General features: G+C 47.9%; 6 protein-coding genes across 6 annotated transcripts; 3 read left to right on the forward strand and 3 right to left on the reverse strand.

The window, feature by feature from the left end:
- Positions 1-220: 220 nt before the first annotated feature.
- On the reverse strand, positions 221-2,983 carry P175DRAFT_0519043 (uncharacterized protein; the record flags this gene model as incomplete). Its single annotated transcript, XM_040899082.1, has 10 exons — positions 221-863; positions 921-1,009; positions 1,082-1,697; positions 1,750-1,816; positions 1,874-1,903; positions 1,970-2,060; positions 2,116-2,263; positions 2,335-2,573; positions 2,637-2,664; positions 2,730-2,983. 10 exons carry the CDS (start codon positions 2,981-2,983, stop codon positions 356-358), a joined length of 2,070 nt encoding a protein of 689 aa, XP_040749316.1. The 3' UTR covers positions 221-355.
- A 294-nt stretch (positions 2,984-3,277) lies between these two features.
- P175DRAFT_0504668 (uncharacterized protein) lies at positions 3,278-3,885 on the forward strand. The gene has a single exon (XM_040897923.1). The coding sequence runs from the start codon at positions 3,591-3,593 to the stop codon at positions 3,786-3,788; it is 198 nt and encodes a 65-aa protein (XP_040749317.1). The 5' UTR covers positions 3,278-3,590; the 3' UTR covers positions 3,789-3,885.
- A 504-nt stretch (positions 3,886-4,389) lies between these two features.
- P175DRAFT_0444919 (uncharacterized protein) lies at positions 4,390-6,075 on the forward strand (the record flags this gene model as incomplete). Its single annotated transcript, XM_040894253.1, has 6 exons — positions 4,390-4,600; positions 4,666-4,741; positions 4,792-4,979; positions 5,039-5,346; positions 5,403-5,831; positions 5,887-6,075. The coding sequence occupies 6 exons, from the start codon at positions 4,390-4,392 to the stop codon at positions 6,073-6,075; spliced, it is 1,401 nt and encodes a 466-aa protein (XP_040749318.1).
- Positions 6,037-9,383, reverse strand: P175DRAFT_0383532 (protein kinase family protein). Its single transcript, XM_040892973.1, has 4 exons — positions 7,267-9,383; positions 6,992-7,206; positions 6,678-6,930; positions 6,037-6,614 (listed from the first exon to the last, which is right to left on the reverse strand). Exons 1-4 carry the CDS (start codon positions 9,130-9,132, stop codon positions 6,204-6,206), a joined length of 2,745 nt encoding a protein of 914 aa, XP_040749319.1. The 5' UTR covers positions 9,133-9,383; the 3' UTR covers positions 6,037-6,203.
- A 910-nt stretch (positions 9,384-10,293) lies between these two features.
- Positions 10,294-11,851, reverse strand: P175DRAFT_0519045 (putative acyl-CoA:6-aminopenicillanic-acid-acyltransferase). The gene is made up of 4 exons (XM_040899083.1): positions 11,691-11,851; positions 11,462-11,636; positions 11,245-11,390; positions 10,294-11,195 (listed from the first exon to the last, which is right to left on the reverse strand). Exons 1-4 carry the CDS (start codon positions 11,730-11,732, stop codon positions 10,497-10,499), a joined length of 1,062 nt encoding a protein of 353 aa, XP_040749320.1. The 5' UTR covers positions 11,733-11,851; the 3' UTR covers positions 10,294-10,496.
- Positions 11,852-12,467: 616 nt separating this feature from the next.
- P175DRAFT_0466260 (hemerythrin domain-containing protein) lies at positions 12,468-13,577 on the forward strand. The gene is made up of 3 exons (XM_040894901.1): positions 12,468-12,549; positions 12,616-13,122; positions 13,189-13,577. Exons 1-3 carry the CDS (start codon positions 12,484-12,486, stop codon positions 13,429-13,431), a joined length of 816 nt encoding a protein of 271 aa, XP_040749321.1. The 5' UTR covers positions 12,468-12,483; the 3' UTR covers positions 13,432-13,577.
- The last annotated feature ends 175 nt before the right edge of the window (positions 13,578-13,752 follow it).

The following is a 13,752-nucleotide window of genomic DNA, read 5'->3' on the forward strand; positions in this document are numbered from 1 at the left end:
CTCCACTTCTCGTTATCCAAACCCCAATCCCAAGTTCAATGGCATCTTATATCGGCTATTTGCCTTGTCATCCGCTTCGTTTCTTCCTAGTCACAGTATGGGAGCAGCTCCCTACTCCCCTATGAAGTTGATCGATCCCAGTCCCAGTCTTATTGAAAGGGCCAATGCGTGATCAGATATCTTCTTCCCAGACTCCTCTACCTGGATTAGACCTCATGCGGGCGAACTCAAAGTAGAGCTAAGCCTATATACGCATTACGGGATCAGTTGATTTCACACTAGGTCAGCCGGGTCATACAGTACATCCGTTATCTATTGTAGTTTACACATGATCAGTAGGGTTAGTATTATACCACTACATAAGGCCCCAAAGATTCCGGAGTGTGGGTTCTTGCACATCTGTGTCCCTCGTCGTTGCAAGGTCATGAATTTCATCAAGTTCCCTGAGTTTCCTTTCGACATTGACAAACCTCGATAGGTCTTCGAGTCTCCATTCAACATTTCCCCAGTTACGGTAAATTTTAATGCCGAGAAAGATGAGGACGAAGCAAATAATCTGTGGAAAGAACAAACAGCCATCAATATTTGATTCTTGAAGTCGTAACCGCATAATCTTGGGTCTGGAATCACCCCTACTTACCGCCAAGTAAGCTGAGAAAAACCGCGGCGCGGCAAAGTGATGCCATAGCGCAGATCCATCAGGAACAATGAGAACGAAGAGACATCCAAACAGTGCCAGATACATTGTTACTGGTTGGCCATGCGAGCGCCATGGATAAAGATCCTCGACCCCGTGTTCCGGAAAGCGACGAAGGCGGGCAAACTGTGGAGAAGCATTGATCTCATGTCTGTGAAGGTACAAACTAAAGGAAAACATTAGTGCTACATGGAACAAGTGTATATATAAATGGGGTTCGGACCAATGATAGAAGCGAATAAACGCCCAACATTCGCAGGCCCAGACAATAATGCAAGACACGGAGGCCATCTGCGAAAGGACTTCGAGAAGCTATTTGCAGTAAAAAAAAAAAACGGTTAGTTGTGGCAGGCCCTATAATTTCTTGAGAGATACGCAACCTACACTTGAAATGGTTGTGTTGGGAGAGTTGTCTGGCGAGAGATACAAGAACGGCACCCAGAGAAAAAAGCAGGAGAGAAACATGGCTCGAACAGGAACTTGGTAGTTGTTTGTTTTCCCAAAGAATGCGAGCAACGGCCATTTCGAATCTCGCAACCGGCGGGTTAAGCCAAAGAGTGTCCTTGACGCGACATAGAGGTGGGTATTCGCGGAAAATACTGCAGTGATTAATATAACCACGGTAAACATATCCGCTAATCCGGGTATGCCTGATATCGCAGCGCTAATCACGAACCCTGAATCTGTATTGTAGGTAGCCTCGCCCATAGGATTCTGATCGGCCACTGGTGATCCAAGCCACGACGCCTCGGGAAGGTTGGGGTCATTCCACTTGACATTCAAACTCATAACAATGCCAGCAATGAAGTAAATAATCCACACAAGGAAACTTGTCCAAGTTGCAACGAAGCGAACGGAAATAAATGGCCAAGGACCCCCCCCGTCACGACCTTCGGTGTCTTGTGAAGATGAGCGTTTCTTGTCGGGACGAGCCTCGAGCGCCGTCGCAGCAGTAATGTCAACCCCGACATAGGCGAAAGCGGCAATAGAAAAGGCCATGCTACCAAATGATAAGTGTTTCTTCGGGAAGCATGTGTAGATGCCGGGCTTACAAGAGAGCAGAAGCCCAGTTATTGGCTGCCCTAGCATCGTAAGGAAAAATTAAGTCATGTTTGTAATCTTCAATTGCAGTTAGAACCCAAGTTACTAGACATTGAGGGGGTCTGGCGTTCTTACTCTCCGTACCAATATGGCCCTCATTCCCGGCTAATCCAGTGAGTACATATTAGTGAGAGAAAGCTGAAAGGGGACAACTGGAATAAAAAGACGAACCTCCAAGATTAATCGTGATCATACTGATAATCACGATCAAAATACCAAGGATCTTTAGAGAGCCCCCCAGCAGCTCGGTCAATCCATAGATCTACTATGCATCAGTTCTGCAGGACGGCAGCTCGCTACGTGCAGCACAATCGTACCTGGACACCAAAGCTGTTGAACAGCACGAGGAAAAGGGGCACTGCAAAGAATATAACGGTTCCCTGAATAGCCTTGCCAGGATCCCAGAAATCCAGAACCCCAGCTGCCGCCACAATCAAGGCCGCGAAATTGATTGAGTACGTGAACCTGGACATTGTCGATCCAGTTAGTAGTTGTCGCAAAAGTCTTGGTTAATATAAGCTCGATTGACAACCAACCAATATGCGATTCCAACTGCAATGCCCAAGTCTTCATCGACGAACTTGGCAACGTATTCGACCAGCGCACCGGATATTGGCCACAAAGCCAGAAACTCGCCAATACACTGCATCACCATCCAAGCCAGCAAGCCCATAACGGTGAAAGCGATCAACACAGCCCCTGGACCTGCAACGCGCAGGATTGTTCCGCTTTGTATATATAATCCGGCTCCAAGTACACCGCTGATCGTGATCATCTTAATTGGGCAAAGGTTAGCCTGGTATCACGGAAAGGAATTTGACTCGGAATGGTTCCTTACAAAAACATGGATCCCTCGTAGTCGTCGACTATACATAACCCGGAGAATTGTTAGCCAATCTTAGTGTGCATAGTCATACTAACCCTCCCTTACTTCACGGTACGATCGCTCTCGTGGATATAGACCACATTGGGTTCTCTAGTCAGCCCATCTCGTGTCGTAGGAATGCTTTCTGGCGCTCTGGGAGACGTCGATCTCATCGATATCGGCTGCAGACTGGAGGAGCTTGGTGGGTGCAGGTTATCGCCCAATGCCGCAGAGGGCTGCTGCCGTTCGCGATTCTGGGGGGACCAATCGAGATCACTCAGGGTGAGGCCGTAATCATCTATACTGTTGCGGGAGGCCATTCTGTCCTCGCCTCATGCAGATGGATGCTTAAACATTGAAGAACAGTGAACCAAACTGATGGGGCTCAGATTTGGAGAAGAATCCTGCGGGCACTCCCTCCCTCCTGAATATTTGTCTGTGGGAGAGGCTCCGCCACTGCTTTTGCAACTAATCAAGCATACGAGGCTAGCTTGGGGTGATTTATTTCAGCCCATCGTCACCCATACTGTTTTCTCTCGCCCCAGGATGAACCGTCTCGGTTGAGGGCGCCTGTGATAGGAGGAGACCTAGCCTCTAATGTATGCCGGGACAATGTACTATCAAGCAACCCAATCAGCCTTTCCATGCCTATCAGTTTGACCCCTTCTCTTCGGAGTTGGACAACTCACCCGAGCGCATCAAGCAGAGCCTCTTGCTGCCTCTCCGTACTTTACGATACCCGACTAGCTGATATATTGCTGTAATGGGATGCTGTAATTCGGAAGGAACTCCTGACGAGAATCGGGAAGGAAGAGATTGTCGCCATAAACCCCCTTACTTCACGGATTTTCTGCTGGAATCGGTCCTCCTGGAAGCATTTTATTCTTATAAATAGTGACATTTAGAAGGGACAGACAAGCATTTTGGATGTCAGGTTTCAGTGTCAGACGGCCGTGGAGTTTCCGATCGCTGTCATCATCCTCTCCACCAACCCAGCCGCATCCCCCAGTCTGTCGACGACAAGATGCAGCCGCTCACTACCTGACGCGAACAAAATTGCAGGCCTTCCTCGCGCAAAGGTTCCCCCGCCATCCTAGACTAGATTTTCACATCAGGGTGAGATAATATTTGCAGGCCCCGCTGCTGAAGCTGCCTTGCTGACCTTTGCTCCCGGCCACAGCTGTACGAAGATGTATGGTCCTTCGATGCTCCCGAAGAAGTCACTGAGGTACGTGGCGAATATTTACTCCCCGTCTGACCCGCCTATACCAACCGGCTAACTTTCTATAGGCAGAGCTCGAGTAGGTCTCTTAGCGGTTTTGATCCTGTGTTCGGTGGCGCAAGAACTGACTGGCTGATGTGTGTTTCTTCCAGACGAATCTCCGAGTAACACGGGCGCCATAGCTTGTGCAGGAAGGTGGTGGCATAGGCTGCAAATCAAATAAATAGTACATCATAAGATTTGAATAATAAATCAGTATTATCTCTTTGCAAACATTGCAGCAGTGGAAGATTACTCCATGGTAGGGCGGCGGCACTTCGTCGTTACTGTCGCAGTCTCTTCCCTAATATAAACACAAGGCGCACTCAGGCACTTCCCCCTGGCATCTTTTTTTCTCTTGTTATGCTTTGAAGACACAAATATACAGCACCTTGTGGCAGAGCTTCATTTATTTCAGACTTTTGGAGCATCGAGAACCCGAAGAGAATTCACAGCGCGATAAAAATGGAGCTAGACACTCGGCCAACGGGATCGTGTGGCCCAACAATAACCACGACCGAGAGTTTAGGGTCACTGAGACTGAATACGCCTGATCTTTACTCAGTCGTCCCCTACCCTGAAGATCATTGGAGCCGAGCGCAGTCGAGAAGATGCTTCAAGACGGACGAGTCCGCAGTCCAGGTGACCTTCACCGATGTCGATGCGGAAAATAATGGTGAGTCAAGATCGGAGAGGAAGGAAATTTGTGCGGATGCGATGCATTGAATAACCTAAAAATAGTGGCTATCAGAACCCTGGATTCCCTAGCTGAGCTGCGAAGATATCGAAGTGCTCAGATGAATGGGTTAAGGATTGTGTATGGTGCCTTTGCATTAACCTGCAAGATATTTCTTAACAATGGCTTAGATCCCTCAACCAGCGCAACTCTTGGAGGCCATTAAACGTGACGCAGGAGATGTTCCAGGAAATTGTAGACATTGCCGGCGCGTCATCAGATATTCTCGAGCTCTCGCTGTCGTTCTTCCAGAAAAGCATCGGCGTAGAAGAGGGATTTATCGGTGCACCGCTCATCAGATCTAACCATCGTTCAATAGGTTGGAAGGCCTCGTCTTAAGGCCACATTGAAGACTCCCTTGGCTGATATCCACACTAGAAATTGCATATATTCTGAAGTATGCTGGTGTAAAGCCAATAGAAGAGAAGGGGAAAGACAACTGGGTTCTACGCCAAACCGGGGTATATCAAAAATATGACATCGCAACCAAAAGCTCTATATGGGTCCTCGTACACCCAACACCAGGGTGTGAATTCCAAAATCGTCTCATACAGTTCATGCGATCTCCAGATCAGCCAGCTCGCCTGCAGTCCAACCCACTTTTAATCCACAGTATTCTTTTGGGGACATTCTTCCCCCTCTGGCGCGATTACCTCGCTCACTACGAGCATAAAATGCTTCACATTGTGCGCGATCTCTCTGCTCCACTATTGTGTTGCTGAGCTTTCACTGACAAGAGCAGTCAAATCCCACGGTTGCCGCGCAGATTGTAGAGCAGCTGCGTGTTAATCATGAATCCCTCACAGCCATTCGGGGTACCGAAAATCGCTGTTTAGTAATGCAGCCCATTTTTCGGTCCCTGGATAAGATACTCGAGGTCTTACATCAGGCGAACGGGGCACTCTCAGATTGTAATGCAACAGAGCAATCCGAAGTACAGGCCATGAGACAGCTGCTCACGAATTATTCCAGCATGGTGAACTCATACGCCCAAGGCGCATGGTCTCTCCAAGCGCGGGCCGCGAGAATTGCGGCCCACATCACTGACACTCTTTCATTCAAGGATGCCTACGTGGCGAAACGACAGAGCGATCTAATGTTGCGTGATTCCACAACAGTGCGTGTTATAACAGTTGTGACATTGATATATCTTCCTTCTTCCTTCATGGCAGTAAGTGGCTCCAGACACCATTGCGAATCAGGAAACTAACAAAGTGCGATGACAGACCCTTCTCGGCATGAACTCCTTTTTTGAGATGGATTCTGATAGTCACCGCCTGATTATATCTCCACAGTTTTGGATATATGTCGTGTGCTCTGTGCCTTTAACAGGAGCGACGCTGCTGTATTGGTGGTTTTTTCAGCGAGAGAAACAGCATGCGGAAGTGATGAACAAAGATGTTTTCATGGTTTGATGAAACGTATGATTAGTGGCCGGCCTAGTAGGATTTGCATCATCCCAGCAAATTCTTTGATTTCATCGGTGGACTTGTAGTTCTCGTTGCTTATTAGGATAATTCGGCTATACCCAATCTTTTTTTTTTCACTCCACGTCTGGAATGCCCATATCAAGAAACATGCCAGAGGCGTTTGCAATTATCAATTCCAGCTGGCCATCCGCATTTCTTCTTACTGCGGCATCGTCAGGATCCGGCACATAGGATATGTGATTTATCTTAGCAATTCGAATAGCATCAGACTTATCAATTGCGGAGAGCGGTAATAAATACGCCCACAGCCCGCGGTTCTTACCAATAAGAATGAGAGACTCGTCATCATCACAGACGAACATGCTATACAGGTCTATATCCAGTGAACGAACAGTAAGAGTCTGCCTGGATAAATTAACATGTATGATATGCCGACGGTCAGTCAATAAGACCAGACAGGGCATATCCTTGAAAATATAGATAGAACAAGCAGTGAAAAGTGTTCCACGAAAGGTGGGTGAAGCCTTGAAGTTGATATTAGTGCCAAGCAACACACTGGAAACATAGACAACACGGTCAAATCCTACCTTGATAGGGATAGGAAAATCCACATAGCATTTCCCACCAAATGTTTCCCAGGCTCGAATAAAAAATCCGCTTGTGCTTTGTTGAGCGACCATAACAAGAAACTGCCCATTTGCGGTGAAGTTCAGAAAGCGTATTTGAGAAGCCGGTTCAACACGATCTTCTTGCAAAATAAGATTGCTCGCAATGGTCTCCGAAAGACATGAGCTCTCAGATATGGCAGAGTTTGATCTGCTGGAATGTGGGGGGGAGTGACTGCGCCAGGGAATTGTTAGTCTAGGTTTTACATCAACAAGGGAATGGTAGAGCAACTTACTCGCTCGCTGTATCAATCAAATGTTGGGTATAAGCGAGATATATTTTGCAATATGATTCCGCCCCGCTTGACTTCCCGGCGATCACAAATGCTGTAAGTGCCCCATCCAGCGACATAGCAACCCTCTTGATAGAACCAAAACTATCGTATGAGACCTTTACTCCTTCACCAAGAAACCTAGGCCCCGGCAGCCCGTGAACGTCATAGACATAGCACTAAATGATCAAATTAATTAGCAAACTGGGACTAAAAGCTTTGAAGAAGGCATGGCACACCGAGAAGGAATTTCCGTCCAAGCAGTTACAGATAAATCGTGAACTGACGGCAAAACATTTCACTGGTCCGCCAGTTATCAATTTACGCTCGGGCTGCGGGCCCTCCGACTTGGTCTGCAGGGAGGATCGGATCTGAGATATGGACCAGACATCCATTCTCTGGCGTGAAAACAAGGCGATGAAATCGCCCTCCGGAGGAGATATGCGGACCCCAAGGATATTCCTATCCATATTAAAGGGTAACTTTTGTAATAAGGAGTAGGAGGGTTTTGCTGATGCCCGGGTCAGCCATGCGCGAAACCTGGTGTAGACGGGAGAGTGTTGCGGTTGCGGCTGCTGCAATGGTGATGACGGAGGAGGCTGTTGATGAAAGTGGGCATAAATATTGAGCAAGGTCAATTCAACCTCCTTAGCACTCGCCCTCTGGTCCCGAATCGGGTGCAAGACCTTCCGTTGGAGATATTCAAGTGATTCATAAACGACCCGACGTTCCTGCTCCTTCGACACACTTCTCAGGTGATCGAACCAATATGTCACGGCTGGCGAGATCCGAGGAGTCCTACCTCTATTGGTGATATAAAATGAGTTATTCTCCCGCCATTCAGCCCGTTTCTCAGCAAATCTTCTAACACCCCCCGAGCCTTCTGAAATATAGGTAATAACCAAGGAGAAGATGCAACCTAGCGACCAGACATCACTCAAAGTTGTGACTCTTCCACTAGTTGGGTCACATTCTGGGGCACGATACGTACCCTGACCCGCTGGATTAGCAGTGGAGCCTTCATTATTGTCAGGATCTCGAGCAGCTCTATCCCTAACCCGTGCAGGATCTCGAGCAGCTCTATCCCTAACCCGTGTCAGACCGAAATCTGTAATTTTCCAGGTTTGCTTGTCGGGGTCACCTGCATCGTAGACCAGTACATTGCGGGGTTTTAAATCCAGATGCAAGCACGATACGCGGTCAAATCCGTTGTGAAGGAACGCCAGGGCTCCAGCCAGGTCAACTCCTCGTTTGTATACTGTGCTTTGCTCTTCGACGTCGGGTCTCGCCCCACAATATTCGCCATTTAGGTATTGATGTAAGTCACATGAAGCTAGTGGGAAGAAAAGACTGTAGGTATCACGGTACTGGAGAATAGCAAGCACCATGACTAGGTGGTCATGCTTTTGAGGTTGGTCCATGATCTTCTTGAGAACATCCAGTTCTCCAACAAACGCGTACTTTTTCTTGAAATCCTTTCGCGCAAACCATTCGGCTTCGGTGTTCTCATAGTGACGATGCGTGGATCTAAAGTGGCGCCGCGCGATTTGAACTCTAAATACTTCTCCAAATGAACCACCTCCAATCCGCTTTTGTTCAGTATAGGGGAGAGGACATTGGGACCTATAGTCATCTTGGTAGATAACCTCCTGCCTCCCCTTCAAGGTCACCGCACAAAACTGGAATTGCGAGTTGTAGAATAGCGTTGCTTCGTGGGGAAACAGGGATTTGGCGTCGGCGAGGGGGATTGGGAGGTTTTCGTCGATAAGCTGCGGAGTCGCCCTTATGGCATTGTCACATATGATCAAATTGATGAATTGCTGCAAGATCAGGTTATCACCCGCCCGACGCACTCGAAGAACAATCGCTAAAACAGTGCTCAGATGTGCCAAAGTCTGCTCAACAATGCGCTCAGCAAGGCCAGTACGAAGGCCGCAGACCTCAAGGATGTTTTCAAAGAGCTCCCGCAGTTTTGCTCTTCTAACTCGATAGACTTCCTTCGCCGTACCGTTCGGGTAGAATAGGTAATTCACGTGATTTAGAACCCAGTCCTCCAAGACCTTTTTATCGAATTTCACGCAACGCTCATTTATGATTCCATCCATTGCTGATCATGGGGGGTAACTCTGCACAAGGACTCCCCCTCCCCTGAACCACCCTTTATCCGTGAATCGAGCGCTTGACGTGCCACCTTTTTTCAAGATGTACCGAGTGCTTACAAGGGGATTCAGCCGGCATTTCCAATGGGTGAAAAAGAGCAGAAGGAATGGGTTTGCTGTCCAAATATTTCAGGACAGTGGGGACGTAGAAGTTATTCTTTCAACGAAGTTCAGAGTGAGCTAGTCGCTAAAGTATGAAAGCCTGTCAAAATTAGCACGCGACCTCTCAGTTAATCATAGGGGAGAGACGAACGGGCAGAATACAGAATCAACCAGCAGCCCATCCACCACGTTTGCAACCAAGGCCAAGGTTAAAGAACCATTGCACCAGGAGTTTGGGGCTGATAACCCACCTCACGTCTGCAAATACGGAGTACCTGGAGCAGATTCGCCCGGTCGCGAAACATGGGCTCGGAGGGGTCAAGCAGCCAATAGCGAGAAGAGGAAATCATGAGGCACTAGAGAAATGAAATGCGTATGAGATTATGCAGGTTATTTGCCAGTCTTGATAGGCCAAATGTATAATAGCCCCTCGGTAGCCTTCCCCTTTCTTGACCGTCGTGGCAGTGTTGGCCCGCGGCCGAATCTCTTGGTGATAGGCAGCGGCTCTAGCGTCCTCTGCAGTTGATGCAGGGGGGTTCGGATGACGTGGTGCAGAATCCTTCAAGATCCCAGAGAAAGGGGATGAAGCACGAGTAGGGTACACACATAGAATCATTGAAATCATGTCATGCAGAACTATCCAGTAGGTTAGATAGTGTCAACACGCATAAGGATGCATGGAAACGTAGCCTATTCGGGCGTCTATTGACCTGAGGACCGGTTTATATACATGCCTAATTAATATATCGAGCCGTAGTCGACATTCTTGTTATTAATCCTCAGCTTTTGTTTCCTAGTTGATATTCTTCATATCCCAAGCTGTTGCGGAGTCTGCACGCAGTTGCAGAGCCAGAGGAGATCCTTAATGTTGCTCTGGAGTTGATAGTTGACCAAGGTAAGCTTCAAGGGTTTATGCGCCATTAAGGGCAGAGCTCGGGGGAGATTCGATTAAGAAACTTGTCCAGATGGTTCCCATCATCACATATTTGAAGAAACCACTAATGGGACGTCTGAGAGAGCATATCCAGAAAAAGAGTATGCACTTTCATTACCAAACTGATCTTAGCATGGCTTACTTGGTCTGTATAGTGGCATCCTTTCCGTAATGCATCACCTTGCTATAACACCTGAGCTAACTCAGTAACTTTGTCAAAGGCTACGCCAAAGACTGGACTATGCGGTCAGATTTCATGCAAAAGAAGGTCACCTTAAAAGGATCGATTCTCAGCAAATGCGAAAACAAGCCTTTCTCCGCCCTGATCCCCTGCCATTGGTCGCCCCATCCTAACTTCTGCATACTTCTCTCCCAGATCCATGACAATATTAAACAATGTCGCAGTATTATCGCTTTTGGGATCTGCAGCCCTGTTGATTGAGCAAGGATAATCTGTCTCATCCTCGAAAAGTGCGCGATATGTGTCCCACGACAGACGTGCCCCCAGCTGAGCAATGTTATGCTCCATGGTTTTCAGTCTGATCGGAGAGTCATCCAACCACGCGGGCTCGCAGACATTTGCATGAGACAGAAGCAAGTGGTTTGAATGAGCAATATATCCATCCCGGTTAATCGGAATCCGAGCAAAGGTTGACGAGGTGAATTCAAGGCCGACGGCGGTTGTTGCGTCCCCGAGTAGGATATGGGCTGGACTAGCCATTCCGATGCGCTCCAGAGTATTTGCCGCTTCCATTGCAGACGAGCTCTCCAGCGCCATCCGTAGTCCCAAATGAACAGGTAGCCGACTTTTGTCGAGGCCTTTGGCGCGGATGGCATTGAAACATACCCCAACCCCATTCGAGTTCAGTCCGATTTTACCGATTAGACCTGCCTCGGTAATCATTTGAATAGTCGGTATCGCGGCTTGGATGATGGTGACTCGAAGCAAATTTTGTGCTTGCTGTTCGGACCACTGCACACCGTTGGTACGTCGCGAGTCAGCGCATGCAGAGATCGCTTACATCCCAGTTTTGCCCTTGATATGAGTGACCATCGCCCTGGTAGTATAAACTCGTACATCCATCGCTGAACTGCCCGAATACAATTTCGGTGCGCACATTCAAAGCAATAATGTCAACCAGCTCTCTTTTCGACCCATCCGCAATACCTGGGGTAAATTGGCATACGGTGTAAAATAAAATCAAAGGAAAGAACTTATAGAAGAGTAGAATGGCGGACCTTGAAGCTCTTCATAGTAGCGTGGCCATCGTGTCTTGATTAAATCCTCGAAATCTTTTGCTAGCTCTTGCACTTGTGGCCAGTCCAACTTGCTATGTTTCATAAACAGCGTTGCATAAAACGCGAGAGCCCGTTCGATTTCTGGGGCACCAGCAACTCCATGAGCATGTCCGATCTATCCGAGTCAATACCGCAGGACAAAGATATTGTGAGGCCGAAGGTGTCATACCTCGTAGGGGGTGCCAGAGCAAATGACCTGCTTGATCGCCATAACGATGAATGACAAAAAGCGAGAATGAGACTATCAAGAGAGTACTTAACGATCCAACACGATCTTATCAAACTATGATCAAACCCGAACTCAGGCACCATAGGAGGTAGGTAAGAAGGTCGAAGGAAGTGAAGGAACCAGCTCGTTTCGAAGTTTGGATAAGATTCCCCTCTTCCTCCGCCTCGAATGATGATAGATACCCCTCATCGACATCTAACCGAGCTTCCGACCAGTACCTAGTTCTAATGGAGTAGATAACTACCTAGGTACCAGGGTATACGCCGATGCAGGTGAACGTACGCTAATTGGACCCAGCTTCTCAGTGTACCTAAAAGTATAGGTACGTAGGTACTCAGTTTTTCGTACGAATACTGTAGACCCCAGATAAGACATTTCATTTCCACTGTATACATTTTGGCTTGAAAATATATCTATTACAGTCATGGCTAAGATAAAAACCAGCATCGCAAGGCTTTATGTGGCGCTTCTAGGGCTGTGATGCCCTCTTGCCCAGGTGCGTTGTGGATTTTATCATATGAGAGCATCTTCCGCAGCAACAAGAACGCTTAATTTGTAGTTAGTGGATGAGGTAACCTTATTTACTTTCAGCTCCGCCCGTGCGGCGTTCATGAGCTGGCCGACTCATTTGGGGTCTTATAAGAGGACAGCTCCATCCCGTTGGAGTGAACATCCATATGGGACTCGAGAATTCATAGAAAGCTGCCCACCGATACGGAAGCAGTAGCACTCCATGATGTCGACACCATGGGCCGACCAACCGTACTCGCTTCTCAGCACTGATGTGCCGGCGGACAAGGTATACCATACCCTCTCTGATATTTTTCGGAGTCCCAAAGCAGGGCTAGGCTAACTTGTAACCAAGGCCAATGCCCATCCAGGCTCTATTTTTGTGTTCAGCTCCATGTGCTTAGCACATAATATGTTCTTACGCCATCTCAACTCCATTTATCTTCAAGCTACTGGTGTACATGAGCCCAAAGACATCCGGGACTTCCTCTTCTACTGCAAAGCATGGGCGGAAGAACTCAGGCTACACCACGACGCGGAAGAAGGCAAATTCTTCCCCCTGCTTGATAAACTGACCGGAGTCGAAGGCATTATGGCGAAGAGTGAGCAGCAGCATCATGCTTTTATGGGCGGCGTCCATAAGCTCTCTCAGTATGCCACGAAAACATCACCAGGCGAATATAGCGGAACGGAGGTACGAAAAATCATTGACGAGTTTGCGCCATTGTTGCTCGTGCATCTTCGGGAAGAACCCCTGGACCTGCTGGAGGTCGGTGAACTGTGTGGAGGAGCCGTGTTTAAAGAACAGTGGGACAATTTTGAAGCCGGTTTTATTAAAGAAGTGTTGGCTACGGGAGATAAAGTGAGTTGTCCCATGGTATCGTTTTGATAAAGCGTGAGGAATGCTGATAAACATCCTATTTGGTAGCACATTTTGCTTCCTCTGGCTTTTGGACTGAATGACCAGGATTTTGAAGGAGGAAAATATGCCAAATGGCCGGACTTCCCCTTTTTCGTCCCGCTCTTGACTCGTGCCTACTATGCGAGAAAATATGCTGGCTCGTGGAGATTCCTCCCCTGTCGGAACCGGAAGCGACGGAAGCTGGAGTTTTTGGGAGAAGGCTGGCAAAGCAAGACGGAGTCTCCTACAGACCAGAGCCATGGAAGGTGATATGGCACGATTTCAGCCCGAAGTTGTTGGTTGGATTGAAAATATTTAATATGTGTGGTAGAAATAATCGACGGTTTCTTTCGAGATAGAAAGTGATATCCACCTCTGTTTATTGGCCCATCCGGAGATGAATCGAAGTTGGGTAGGTCACCTCTTGTTATCTGCCCAATTATATACACACCAATTACACTATTCAGGCCGGCGTGCCGTTGGCCAACATTATGCGGCTGAGCTTGGAGCGGGAGTGGAGCAGAACCTGACTCCGTTAGGGTACGATCTGAATCATGTACGGAGTACCTCCAACACGATTCAACAAGGTCG

This window comes from Aspergillus ochraceoroseus, assembly GCF_002846915.1.
Source record: "Aspergillus ochraceoroseus IBT 24754 chromosome Unknown P175scaffold_9, whole genome shotgun sequence".
Lineage (NCBI taxonomy): Eukaryota > Fungi > Ascomycota > Eurotiomycetes > Eurotiales > Aspergillaceae > Aspergillus > Aspergillus ochraceoroseus.